Here is a 14,585-nt window from a genome sequence, read left to right as displayed (position 1 = left end):
CCCAAGGGTTGCCCAGGCACGTGTACAAAGTGTAGACATGACTAAATAATCCCCCCCTCGCAGCAAAGCCTGCAGAGACACCACCAACAAAAGGCTCTTGTGTCTCTGCTCCCCCTGCACACTCAGATCATTCAAAGGCTGCCACCCTGGCATATGTGCAGATAATCCAGGCAGGGAGGATCCCAGTGCTGAGCACAGCCCGTGTGGACTGAGGGAGCACAGCCTGGCCATTGTCCCCAGTGTCCCTGCACATGGCCCAGCAGCCTGGCACGCTGCCACAGCTCACCCAGCATTCCCCAGGAGCAGGGAGTTAGTCATGCTTGAGCTAAAACCCCTGACCACCACAACAGTCTGAGGTGTTTAATGCTGAGGATGATGAGGATGATGCTCCCTCCTCTGCAAAGGCTCCTGATGCCAAGGGAGGCCTCCCTGCCCTCAGCAGCATCTGGCTGGAATGGAGGGAAGCAGAGCCTGGCTGGAGCAGGTGAGGAGAGCCAGGGCAGCAGCAGCTCTGAGTGCCTGCTCCAGCCCTGGCACACTGGCAAGGAGAGCAGCACGGACTCAGAGGACCCGAGTCTCAGCCACATCCTGCTGGGGAATCTTTGATGAGTCATTTGTCCTCCAGCCCTCACTTCCCCCGTCCTTCACTTGTCTCTGTTCTGAAGTTCTCCTGATGTGGTTACAAAAATCAAAAGCACAGCACAGTGAAGATGCACCAGGCTCTGCTGACACGGATCAAGGCTCAGGCCTCTCTGGACTCGTGTTCAGAGTTCAGCTTCCCACTTTTATGTCTTGCTGGCCAAGGACCAACTTCTGGTGTCCCTGCCAGCCATCTGCCCTGGAGCTGAACTGAGACACAAAACCACTGAGAGCCTGATTCCAGCCCTGGCTTTGGAACAGACACCATGGTTTACACTGACTTTTCAAATGCTATAAACGTTTTCCACTCATTACACAGGTTATCCCTTCATTTTCCTCAAGTGAAAAATGTCTTTAGAATGACTGGAGTATTTATTAAAGCTTTTAGAACAATGAAATTCAAGAGTACATGAAAAAATAGACAGGATGTGCACTAGGTAAGAAATTATGAAAAGCTGTAAAACTGGAATAAGAGTATAAAATATTTATTACAGTAAGGGATTTAACTAGACTGTGTTAAGACACGGAAAATTCAGACTAAGCAGTAGAAAACTGTCCTGAAAAAGTGCTATTGATTAAGGAAATAACATCCCATGTGAATGGAGGGAGCCTCTTCAACTGACAATTAAAAACAATTTTGGACTGAAAATAGGCCCAGACCTCAGGTCCTTTTCCTGACATCTCATCACAGGCACCAGGATGATTTCCCCCCCCACCTTCTCCAAGAAACACTTTGGCATTCAGGAGATGGTAGAGGAAGTTTTTCAGCATTAACAGCTCTGTGCTCTGGTGCACCTGGAATGTCTGACTGCACAACAGAGATTTGGAGAAGAGCTTTCAAACCAGAAAGCTTTAACTCTGACAAATTGGAGAGATCACCTCTCCCTACAAGCCTTGCTTCACTTAAATCCATACAGAACCCAGCAGGAATACCAGCTGATTCATGTTTGGGGAGTTAGGGTTATTTCTTAAATATTCCCTGGCTAACAGAAGTCAGAATTGCACCACTACTGCCAGGAGATCCCATCAGCTGTGATGGAAACGATGCCAGCCCAAGAGTTAACCCTTAGATTTGCCTTGGAGAGAAGCACAGCACCGGCTACTAACACAGAAATTAAACTGTCCCAGCCCAAAGCAGGACAAGCCAAAGCTCAGGTTAAAACATGCACTCTGCAAGAGATGGAAGAGAAACTGTCCCGGAGCTGGCAGAGCACTGCAAAGCACACAGTGGTTTGAATTCTGTTTCTTTTCTCAACCCACGGCATGTACACAGTGAGCTGATGAACGTGTCGGTCTGTTCTAGGAGAGGCCACCGAAAACCCCGCGAAGGAGCCTCTGTATTTTCCCAGATCCTAGAGCTTCCTACAGGCTCCCCCAGCACATGGAGCAGCATTGCACCGCCATCTCTTGGCAGATATTTAGATAACAATTTAGCAAGTGCAGGAAAAAACTGACATCAACAAGACTTTAGAAGATAAACATATATTTTTTTTATATATATAAAAATATATAAACCAAACAAAAACATATTAAAGTCTAGGTAAGGAGTCTGGTCTATATCCAGTTTATTTCCCTGATTCTCAAGATTTGTACTTAATGTTAGACACATCTAAAAAGGCAAGTGTTAAGAGTTTAAATGTGGTCTAAAACCCCCCTTTTTTAAAAATTTTTGTCCAAAAGAGAGTAACTAATTTTTAAAACCATCTTATATAAGTAGCACATAACCACTATCCTGAATCCAAGATTTTATCCACTTCATTAAAACAATATCAATTTGCCAGCAGAATTGTGGGCAAAAACACGGCCTAAAGTTCTTGGTCCTTCCAAGTATAGAAAACCATAAATAATCATAGATAGCAGAGAGATGGGTTTCTAATTCTCTTTAACAAGCTCTTTGTCCACCTCAGAGCTGTTAAAACTTAGTCTAAGAGCAAGTCCCTGAAACAATTTGGGAATTTAGTCATACTGGAATCTCAGGGAACAGAAACAATCTGCAGCAGTTCAGCATGGAGCCCAGCAAATGTGGGGCTCTCTGCAGTGTTATAAAAGAATGACAAGAGCATGGTCTGTAAGAAACCCAACCCAGAGTTATGAAGCTGCAAACACAAGGTCGCTGTGCTCGTTGACACACAGCCATGTGGGGCTGACCTTTCTGCAGTAAGTGGTAATTTCACTGACAACAACCTTTCGCTTCCGAAGGCAAGGGAAGCAAGTCATGAATCCTGCACTGGCAGTTTATGATGAGACTCCCAGCCCTAATTTAAAGGTCACCAACAAGCCTTTGAAAGCAAGATTGCTTTTCACCTTTTCCACGTTTCACAGAATGTCAGAGCTGAGCAGGCCACAACAAAGCCACCCAGTTGCCTGGCCAGGAGGGCAGCTCAGCCTTCCTGCAGGGCTCATCACCCCCTCAGACAGGCCAAAATTACCAGCAAGCATGTAAAAGCAATCAGAAACACTGCTGGCACAACTAAGGGTTCTGCTAACCTGTATGACAAGAGTTCTGTCAGTATGGTTCACGCTGGTAACAGTGGTGGAAATACTTCTGCAGACAGGAGCAGTGTTCAGTCCTTCCCCTTTGCCTGCTCAGCACTTTGTGATGTGGGCTGTGTGCACAGGACACAATTCTGCAGGTCAGTGGCAGAGCAGGATTAACGATCTCAGGGATAAATTCTTAAAATGTTCCCTTGGAGATGCCCGACGGTAACCCTGGGATCTTCCCATCCGTGGTTTTACATCTGATGTGTTTGCAAACACCTGCTGTGAGATCCTCACTGGAGCTGGAGAGCACCCCCAGCGAGCTCCTGAGCCTGTTTGTGTTTCCAGCCTCACCTGAGGGGCTGCTCCAAACCTGGTGGGCCAGGCACGAGCAGAGATCCCTCCCAGCTGCTGATCCCCTCCCCTGTGCCAGGGCCCCCCCACCCTCAAGGCAAGAACTTCTTCCTTATACCCAATTTAAACCTGCTCTCTGGCAGCTTAAGGCCACCCAAAAACAGCTTTGCAGAGAACGGGAAGATAAAAATTGAGAGATTACATCAAAATTAATAACTTTGAAGGGTAATTAGTTTCCAAGAAACTGAAATTCTACGTAAACTAACTCTTTTTTTAGTAAGGCATTATTTCTTTTTTCCTTTCTAAATTTTCTGTGAGAAGGAACATTTAACATTTCAGCATTATGTCTTTGAGATGAATTGTATTTAAAGGTTACAGTGCAAAACGACATATCTTAGTGCCATAGAAGATGGTTTATTAATTGCCCTGGATACGCACACAGTCATAAATTTGTTTGTATAATTTGATGAGGGGAATTGATTTACTATCACAGTGAAATACTACATTAAACACTCATAATTCTTTCTTTATACTGCTCCTCCCCCCTTGAAAGCATCTGACTGCAGGCCACACTGAATTATTGTTCTGTAATCACTAAGTGATTTATTTAACCACAGCACACACAGTTACCATTAATCTATATTCTTATTCTAATTTCACCTTTATGTTTTCTGTTGTCATACCAACAAGGAAAAATTATGGATTTCATCTAAACCAAAGTACAGTTATGGAGCAGCAACACAAGATAAGGGACTTCTTTATTCTCCAGACACATCTTTTTTCAACAATGCAAATAAAAAAAAATGCAAAATAAAATCTTCCTGAAAGCATAAATAGTACAGAATCATCACATTGACAGATCTGTAATATATTAAGCAAACATTGCTTGTGGAAAAAAGAAAACTAACCTATTTTTATTACTGTCAAATGATTTAATAAAGGAAAGGCTGAGAACAAGAAGCTACGTGTGATGAGAACAGGAAGGAGCTGTTCCTTGATCCATCATGCCTGACCCAACATTTGTTTGACAAACAGATCTGGTGCTGCAGACACAGCAGCACAGCCCCTGTGCCACACTAACCATGGACCAACCACCCTGCACAGGCCAAGGGAACTGCACAGCACACGTTCTGGGGACGGGCAGCCCAGCAAAGCCCCAGGGAACCCCTCTCTGTTCATCTCCTCTCCCACGAGCACCTCACCGGGCAGTTGTGTCTCCGGCCGAGCACTCCAAAGCTCCAAGGCCATTTTGCAGGAGTTGCTGAGCCTGCTGCAGTGCTGATGTAGTGCCAATACATCCTTTGAAACACTGCTCAGGCCCCTGCACTGCCCATGACATGTGTAGTCCATAAAAGACCTGAGTGGTGTGCAAACACAGCTCCCTCACCCCCGAGGGAAATGCCAGGGGTCACCGATGTCAAATGAAGCTTGCTCAGACAAGGCAGACAGGGAGCACAGAAGGAAGTTGATGTGCTCTTCAAAGGGAAGAAATTTGCCCAGTCTGCAAGGCAGTTCTGTGTCTCACTTGGTAATGAGTTTCTTCTGAAGGAATACTGTTGCACAGAAGTCTATTTAACTGCAATGCTCTTATATGGCATCCTCTGTTACCAAAATGAGAATACACTCAGGAAACACTCCCTGCAAAACACCAGCACGGTTTTAGCCAGGAGGTGGGTGGTCCATCTAATCTTTGCAAGTGGCTCACCTACTGCTGTCAAGCCAAAATACTTCGTGGATGTGAATTTAATTAACTGACAAAACGTTATGAAACTTTGTGAGTGCTCCTGTGTTGGCAGAGAGATTTATGGCTCATGTTACCCAATCGATGCTGCAAGAGCAGCACTGGGGAGGGATGAAGTGCAGAGCCCTGTGATAACCAGGAGCTCAACCACTGCTTAACTCCTCCCGTGTGTTGCTGCGTCAGTTTTCTTATCTGTACAAGAAAGGAAACAAAGTTCATCTCTCTCTGCAAAGCACTTGGAGATATTTTGATAAACTGTGTTATTCAAACACAGCATTTTCCAAGGTCAGCCCTCTCTGCACAGCTCAGGCACTGCTCAAATAACTGATCCTCACCTTCTCTGGGTTTACAAACATCACTACCAGAGCTCTCACTCCAGCATCCACTTCCTCATGGAAGCTTTAGCCAGCTCATTAGCAGGGACAGCTCCAGCAGGCAGCAGTGGGGCTGAGGAATGACCCTCCAAGTCTTGCTCCCAATCCCAGGGAGTGCCAGGGGGCCTGGAATTGAGTGGGCAGTGCCAGCCAAAGCCCCTGCACAGGCTACAGGGACTCAGCACTCCAAACCCTCAGCCCAGACAGCCCTTTAATGGACAAAACAGGCTGGAAAGCACAAAGGAACTGAGCTGGAGATGGCCAAACCCCAGTTTCCTGGCTGAGCAATTACTGGAGAGTATTCATGTATTTATTACATTTTAATCAGATGCTCATGAAGGAGTCGTGCCTGGTCATCAGATGTTTGTGACTAGCACTGCAGTACAAGCAAAATAACCCCAGACTGCTCTGAGAATGGTTCCAAAGCGGGAAATAGAAAAAATCTGTGTTTGGGCTCCCCATTTCAATGGCAGAGTGCTGAGGCAGGCAGGGGAGCTGCAGCCAGCCATGAACTCAGGTGAACAGAACCCTACCAGGACGTGCAGGTTCTCCCTTACCCACCCAGCCAGCACCCCCTCGGTGTGCAAACACCAGTCCTAACTTGTCCAGCATTGTCCCTCTACTGCACTTCATGGGGCACTGGCTTTTTACACTTCACTCCCTGTAAATCAATATTCTAATTGACACACCACAGATGGGCAGAAGGATACAGAGGACCTGCCCACCAACCTGAGGGAGATGATTATCCAAAAATGAGGGTCAAATCAAAGGAAAAGTCAAACCTGTGTCCAGCCAGAACCAGAACAGGAACAGCACAAAGTGAAGAGTCTTTAAATAAGGGAATTTTAAAAAAGGATCTAAGATTAACTACAGACACAACCTAAAGAGGGCATGGATAAAACTCTGAATCAGGGAATGACAGACTAAAGCCCCTTTGGAATGCCTGCACTCAATGCCACGATGTAAGAAGCACTTCAGGAGGCTTCTCCAGTGTCTCACACAGGAGATGTGCTTCCTTTTAATGTAAAATAGCAAGTCTAAATATCTGAAAACTATCTGAATAGGCTATTCAGAACAAAGTCAGACAGAACCCATGTGTGATATAATATAAAATACTTAAAAGGAATTCTTTCAGGGCCTGGTTCCACAGCAAACCAGGAAGCCAAAGGGATCCCTCAAACAGGCTATTTCAGCAGAAAGCTCCTGATCGCTCTCCCTGGGAGGCTGGCACAGCCCTGGAACCGGGACCCTGGGAGGCTGTGGAATCTCAGGCCCTGAGAGTGTCCCAAAACCCCCTGAGCTCCACCATGTCGGTACCACACACTGCCTCAGCACCCAAAACTCCGTGAAGGGAGAGGAAGACACAGCTCACAGTTCAGGCACATTTAACCTCCCACATTTCAATTAGCAGATGGATATAGGGAAATCCAAAAAGTGCAGAGAAGGGTCACAAAAATAATTTATGAGCAGAAAGCATTATTTATATAGGCAGAAAATCCAAGAGCCCAGCATGCAAGGTAACAAAAATGATTCGCAGTCTCATCCCAGGCAACAAAATGTTGTGCACAAGAAATTCCAGCTGCAGCAGGTGCCTCAGTTCAGCATCACAAAGTTCACCTCCAGCTGACTCTCTTAGCTCCATTTTAAGCTTTCCTTCCACAATTTTACATAGCAAGTGAAAATGAGCTTTCATCCATTTTTCCCCCAACCTGGACATCTCAACAGTTCAGCCCATTCACAGTTCAACATCATAGAAGCCCTGAGTGGGGCAAGGAGGAGGAAAACACAGGATTTTCCATGACCTTTTGCAGATTTCCAAACCTCATCTCCTGTACATACAAGCAATCTGTTTCTTTTACTACAGAGCACGGACTCATTACTTCAATCATTTCAAAACGGACGAGAATTCCATCTGCCATTATTGGATTAGCAGCCAAATTACACAGGTCTTGATCGAAAGGTCGACTTGGTATAACAGAAAGCCCTAAAGTGCATTTTAATATCTCCAGTCACTCACCATTTCAGCATCTCCCAAAGCTGCTCTGCCACCTTCCCCACACTGGGAAGTGCTCACAGGATGAGAGTACCAACCCCAAGCAGGCAGGGCTTGGAGGCACCACGAAGAGCGGGACACAGCTGTGTGTCTTTAAACCCTTGCACCAGGTGCATCTCATTCAGTTCTGAGGCACTGATGCTCTGGGTATACAGGAACATGCACTAATCTGAGGTTTAAATTGATTAAAGTTTTCCCCAAAATTATACCAACCAGATACTGGGAGGAACTGATACCTCCAGAGGTGCCTCTTCCCTCTCCTTACAGCCTAAGTGCAATAAATAACGCATCCATTATCTTCCCACCAACGCTGCTATCCCCATTACCCCCCAGGAACATGGATTTCACTGTCCAATCTCACCTGCACCTCTCCTGGTGCTGCTCAGCTCCTCTTCCCAGGCAGGTGGAAGAGCCCACAACAGGTGATGACTCTTTTCATTCCCTGGATGCTGCAGAAGGAGGGATCAGAAAAGTCACATCAGTGACCACCACAGGGAAAAGGAGACACGAGTGACACCTTGTTGGAGGGACTTCAGACTCCCAAGTCTGAGGAGCTTATTTGTGGGTGTGATAATTGATTTCAGAAGGAAAACACACGGTTCACACAAAGGGCAAAAGGAGGTGAAATGACGGTAAGAGCTTCCTCAACCTCCAAAACAACTGACCCAAGGGGTCAGTACAAAAGCTAATGGAACCACCAGTGTGTGAAGAACACAAGTCTGGCATTGCTTTTCCAAGACACAGCTCAGTTTGTAGCTCAGAGAGAGAAGGTTTGGGTTAGATATTGGGAAGGAATTGTTGGCTGTGAGGGTGGGCAGGCCCTGGCACAGGGTGCCCAGAGAAGCTGTGGCTGCCCCATCCCTGAAAGTGTCCAAGGCCAGGTTGGACGGGGCTTGGAGCACCCTGGGCTGGTGGAAGGTGTCCCTGCCCATGGCAGGGGTGGCACTGGGTGGGCTTTAAGGTCCATCCAACCCAAAGCAGTCTGTGATTCCAAGGCAGGACTGGGTTCCATGGGCCCACAATTCCCTTTATCCAGGGAAGGAAGCTGATGGAATTATGTCCTGCCAAAGCATCCCAGGGAAGGTCGGGCTGGGCTCTGCTCCTGCAGGCACAGCACCTGCTGGGGCTGCCCCATCCCCAGGGCGGGAGGACACCTGAACTTACTAAAAACGAGCCCAAAAAAGAACCAAAACCAACCCCAAGTACCTTCAAAACACCCAGGGCTTCACAGCCACGTGAAGAATTAAAACAACTCGGTGCTTTGCAATTAACAACTGGTGGGAGCGCTTCACACACAGCGCACCGCGGTGCGCGGAGGGGCAGGGCCCTGCAACAGCACTGCCCGCAGCCCGGGCTGAGAGCGCTCCCCGGGCGCTGCGGGCTATGGAGGGCCGTGTGGGGGGCTTTGTGGGGCTATGTAGGGCCGTGCGGGGAGGGCCGGGGCCACTGGAAGAGTGCGGGACTGTGTAGGAGCATTGGATGGGTGCGGGACTGTGTAGGAACACTGGAAGGGTGCGGGACTGTGTAGGAGCATTGGATGGGTGCGGGACTCTGTGGGACCTCGCCTGCCGGGCGGGGCGGGGCTGGGCTGGGCGGGTCTCCCCTCACAGCTCCGCCCCGCTGAGGGGCAGCGCCACAACATGGCGGCCGCCGCCCGCCCCCCCGGCGCTGTCAATCACCCCCGCCGCCCAATCAGCGAGCGGCCGCGGGCGGGCGCAGCCAATGGGCGGGGGCGGGGCGGGCCATGGCGGAGCTGAGCGGCGGCAGCGAGCCCGTGGCGGTGCCGGTGTGGCCGCCCGGGGAGAGCCCGGCGGGATTCCAGGTACCCACCGGGACAGGGGGGGGATCAGGGACACCCCCCGCGGGGATTCCAGGTACCCACCGGGACACGGAGGGTGGACAGGGACACCCCCCGCGGGGATTCCAGGTACCCACCGGGACACGGAGGGGACAGGGACACCCCCCGCGGGGATTCCAGGTACCCACCGGGACACGGAGGGGACAGGGACACCCCCCGCGGGGCTTCCAGGTACCCACCGGGACACGGAGGGGACAGGGACACCCACCGGGATTCCAGGTACCCACCGGGACACGGGGGGACAGGGACACCCCCCGCGGGGATTCCAGGTACCCACCGGGACACGGGGGGTGGATCAGGGACACCCGCGGGGCTCCAGCCCGGCCCGCGGCACCGCCGGCCACGGGGCAGCCACGGCTCCTCTGGGCAGCCCGCGCCGGGGCCTCGCCGCCCTCACAGCCAGCGATTCCCTCCTCACATCTCACCCAGCCCTCGCTCGGAGAGGTTAGGTGAGATATGTTGTTGTTGCCAGTGCAAGGTAGGACAGGCCAGGCACTGTTAAACTTAGTTGTGAGTAAAGCCAAGCGAGTGGGAAGCTGATGTTTATAGGAAAAAACAAACAAACAAACGGGAAATCAGCGCCATGTTCCACAACACCCAGAACAGAATCTGCTGGGAAATGTCATATTTGGCGATAGCGCGTCCCCCAGGCTGCTACATAAAGCTTTGCACGCCGAAGGTGGAGAAGGAAGGAAGAATACACACGTAGCTGTCGCTTTATCTTGGCTTTCAAATTTGGCGAAGTCTGCCAGGTTTTATTTCCCAGCACTCCGTGGTTCTGTAACCAGTCACCTGCTGGGGGCATCGGTGTAACTGCAGAACCTGATTTTCTAGCGGAATTAAGAGGAAATTTGAATGTGACAATTTGAAGAGGTAAATTGAAAGCATCTTCCTTTTTCACATAAATGGGGATTTGAAATTCTGGGGCTTAGAATAGCTATAAACTAACCCTCTAAGTAGTCATTGTTTTGAAAGGGGAGGAAAATAATGATACTTTGGTAATTCTGTAAATAATTAAATCTATAAGTATTGTGTATAAACATTATCTATATTTATAAATAAATACATTTGATATTTTTATCAATAAAAATCATATAGAGTAGACCTAATTAGCTGACATGTTTTTTCTGCTAAGCATTTTTTTTTCTGGCTGAGAGACTTATTTTGAGAATTCAGGCACTGACAGACTCGATTATTTTTCAGTCCATAGGGAATAAAGAATTTGCAAGCTTTAAAATATTTTCGAGAAGGTGAGGCTTGGAGTCAGGAAGTTCCCAGGGAAATGAAGCGTTGATGGTTTCAGTGCAGAGCTCACTCGCTGCCAGGCACATGCTTGTTGCAGGTTGTGGTTTCCAGCACTGGTGGTGACGATGATGGCGATGCCGAGGCTCTGACTGTCGCTCTCTCTGCAGTACAGCCCGGACAGCGTGGCCGGGGCAGACGGGGAGATCGACCCCACCGAGATCACCCTCGCGGGCTGTTCGTGCCGCAGCAGCTCCTGCGTGGCCCGCGAGTGCCCGTGCCTGCGCCGTGGGGACAACTACAGCGGGCCGTGCCTGCGGGGGGCAGAGCAGGAGGGCTTTGCCCGGCCCGTGTTCGAGTGCAACGCCCTGTGCGGGTGCGGTGAGTGGTGCCAGAACAGGCTGGTGCAGCGGGGGCTGCGGCTGCGCCTGCAGGTGTTCCGCACCCCCAGGAAGGGCTGGGGCGTGCGCACGCTGGAGCCCGTCCCGCGGGGCAGCTTCGTCTGCGAGTACGCCGGGGAGGTGCTGGGCCCCGCCGAGGCGCGGAGGAGGATCCGGGCCCAGGGCCCCCAGGACTCCAACTACGTCATGGCACTGAGGGAGCACCTGCACGACGGGCGCGTCCTGGAGACCTTCGTGGACCCCACGCGCGTGGGGAACGTGGGCAGGTTCCTGAACCACTCCTGCGAGCCCAACCTGTTCATGGTGCCCGTGCGGGTGGACTCCATGGTGCCCAGACTGGCCCTGTTTGCAGCCAGGGACATTGCTGCTGGGGAGGAGCTGTGCTACGATTACTCTGGGCGGTTCCACAATTCATCGGGAAGCAGCGGAGAACACAAACCTTTGGAGGAGGATAACAGACTGAGAAAGCCCTGCTACTGTGGTGCCCCCACGTGTGCTTCCTTCTTACCTTGGGACAGCTCCCTCTTCTCCACACCAGACAGTTCTCCATAGCCTTTCAGCCTCAGGCTTGCCTAAAAGATCGGGTTTTCTCCAATAGTTAAATTGCTGGTAAATAAAACTCTGTGTTCCAACAAGGAACCTCATGTGGGTTTGAGTAGCAGCTGAAAGAGAAGGCTTTGAGAATAATTTCATGAAACATCCTGGAGACTTTTCAAGGTGGATGATACAAGGGATTATTGGAGCTTCAAGATGGTCCAAAATCAGTTACTAAGCCAGCCCTCAGTGTTTTTGCCTTGACCACCTCTGACAGATTGGTGTCTATTCAAGCAGCTCTCACTTTGAGAGAATCTTTCAGAAAGAATTTGTATCTTTAACACTTGTACATGGAAAGGATGTGTGATAACAGCAAGAAAAGCCACTGAAAACTTGCACAAGAAAATGGCACCAGGGAACTCTGACATTTGCAATAAAGGCATTAGGTTTCTTAAAACCCATTAAATTATTGTTTTGAAATTACTTGCTATACATTTTTTGTTGCATTAAACTAATTATGCTTTGTGTCCCCGTTTCCCACCTCCAGCCCCACGTAGCTGCATGCCAGCATTGGATTGTGAGTGACTGGCTGTTCCATTCCCATTTAGCCCCTCTGGAAGTGGGGCAGGCTCCAAGGAGCTAAACATCCCATCTTTTCTAATCACATCAGCCCTGAGGCTCCTGTGGTCAGATCTCTGCAATAACAGCAAGCAGCACATCCCTTTACTGCCCTGCACTGTCAGTACCCAGGGAGCAAATCCAGGCCCTGCAGGATGAGCCTGACAATTGACTGAAAGTAGAAATACAAAAGTGCATCTGCAGGCCAGCAGTAGCCTTTTTTTTTTAAATAAATTTAAGACAACTTTGATTTGGAGCTGAAAAGTTGGTGCCTCTGAAAGACTGAGCTGCCACTCCCAGCTCAGAGTGTACTTTCAGAGTCCAATCCAACAGCTCCAGAACTGGGAGCTGTGTTACCCTCTCAAAGTGCAGTGATGATTATCAGTATTTCAAAAGTCACTCATTTGGAGATTTACTTTCCAATTAAAATATGATCAGATTAATCCAGGGACAGGGCTTGGAGCAGCCTGGTCTAGAGGAAGGTTTCCTGCCCTGGGAAAGGGGGCTGGAACAAGATGAGCTTTTAAGTTCCTTCCAACCCAAACCATTCTGTGATTAACCTGACACTGACAAGGGATGAAGGGCAATTGGCTGCTATTCTTTTGCTATTTGCTAAACAAAGTCTTACTTGGTGTCTATTGCTTGTGTTTCCTCCATAAAGCAGCAGTCTTGGCTTCTCCCCACCTCAGTGCCTTCGTGCTGCTCCCGGGATTTACACCTGCATGTGGGTTTATGTTCAGATAATCCTTAACCCTAAGAGAAACCACGTGATAAGTGTCACTTCTGTCAGCACAGAAACCTTCCAAGGAATTCAGCTGCTTGTCTCAGGCACTTTCCAAGCTGAGTGGCCATTCCTGACAAAGGGCTCCTGCTGCTACAGGACACGAGCCCTCGGATCCCACACCTCGGAATGCACCAGGTACCAGAGCACAGCCTGGACTGCAAGGCCCCTTGTCCTGTTTAGAGGCTCCTCTGGTTTTCTCCCCCAAAGGCATCGTGCCAGCCACCCATGCACTTTGAGAGCACAGGGCTGGGAGCAGATGATCCAATCTGCTTCCTCTTCCCCTCCTGGGAAGGGTTTCAAGATGAGTTTTACAGCATCTGCACTGCTGGTGCTCAGGCTGAGGGCACGGTTTGTTACCTTCCTGTTATGGATACACACTTGGCGTGATTCTGAGTAGTTAAGGAAGTGTAAATTAAAAAAGAAACACACCACCTTCAGCAATATCTAGTCCCTGATCACCAGCCTTCCACCAGAGAACTCCGCTGAGCCCTGTCCCTGCAATCCTACCCCTCAGCTGCTGCCAGTGATCTGATAGCAGTTATCTGGTCAGAACAAACTTCCCACAGCACGCAACAACAGCAACAGAGCTGTACTGTTCAAAACAGCCACGCTAAAGGCCTTGCAAAACCAAAATAATACGTTGTTACTGAGTTCTAAACCATCCTGGTCTTTTCCCATTATGCCTTGCCATGCCTTAGCACTGCAGCTGCCTGGGGAGCAGACCAAAATCCTACCAGAAAAATTCCCCAACGTGAAACCAGCAAGAAATTAGGACCTTTTGTTGTATCTGCTGAATTTCTGTTCACTTTTTCCTTTGGGTTCCTTCAGCTTCACAGTCCCAATCTGCCCCTCACAGTTCTGTGCTCTTCCCCAAGGAATCCAAGCAGCTCAAAAGCCTCTGAGCTCCCTCTAATCCTCCCTCCTCCTTCCTGCTCTCAGAGTGCAGTAACAATGATCCATATTTCAATATTGTGCCCAGCCATGGTGTGTTCTGGAATAGATTTTTCTGCTTGCTGGACTTACCTGGAGCCCCCCTGGAGGCTGGTGCTTGTTGAAGGGTTCCCAGATGCTCTCCTGGGTCTTCCTTTCAACATAAACAAGTGGAGAAGCAGCAGGAAGTGATGGATTTGCATTGACCCAGGTGGGGTTAAACCCAAACCCAGTTTACTACAGAACAGACAATGCTGGCAAGGACCAACACCAGTGCAAAGGTTCTTGTTAATCCACCGTCACACTCAGATCCCAAAACGAGGTGGCTTTCAATTATTCCCATTTCCCTTATTCCTGGTTAAAATTCCTCTCCTTTTCAGTGGTTTGGTTAGGGTTTTTTTTTGTTTGTTTTGGTTTGTTTGGGTTGGTTTTTGTTTGGTTTTTTTTTATTTTGTTTGTTGTTGTATTTTTGTTTGTTTTCCCCAACAAACAGTTTCAAAATTTACCCTGTGAGGCCTTGGGGCTCACAGTTCCATCTGCCATTTTTTCACTTTGGTGACTTCTGTTCAAGTGGAAGCA

At 49.1% G+C, this 14,585-nt stretch overlaps 1 protein-coding gene across 1 annotated transcript; it reads left to right on the top strand.

Moving 5' to 3' along the window:
- The first annotated feature begins 9,380 nt into the window (after window positions 1–9,380).
- Window positions 9,381–12,157, top strand: LOC126638865 (histone-lysine N-methyltransferase SETMAR). The gene is made up of 2 exons (XM_050313113.1): window positions 9,381–9,461; window positions 10,910–12,157. Exons 1-2 carry the CDS (start codon window positions 9,384–9,386, stop codon window positions 11,690–11,692), a joined length of 861 nt encoding a protein of 286 aa, XP_050169070.1. The 5' UTR covers window positions 9,381–9,383; the 3' UTR covers window positions 11,693–12,157.
- The last annotated feature ends 2,428 nt before the right edge of the window (window positions 12,158–14,585 follow it).

Source organism: Myiozetetes cayanensis, unplaced genomic scaffold, assembly GCF_022539395.1.
Source record: "Myiozetetes cayanensis isolate MyiCay16 unplaced genomic scaffold, myiCay2020 scf18, whole genome shotgun sequence".
Lineage (NCBI taxonomy): Eukaryota > Metazoa > Chordata > Aves > Passeriformes > Tyrannidae > Myiozetetes > Myiozetetes cayanensis.
The sequence above is the reverse complement of the archived record's forward strand: the minus strand, read 5'-3'. Positions and strand labels throughout refer to the sequence as shown.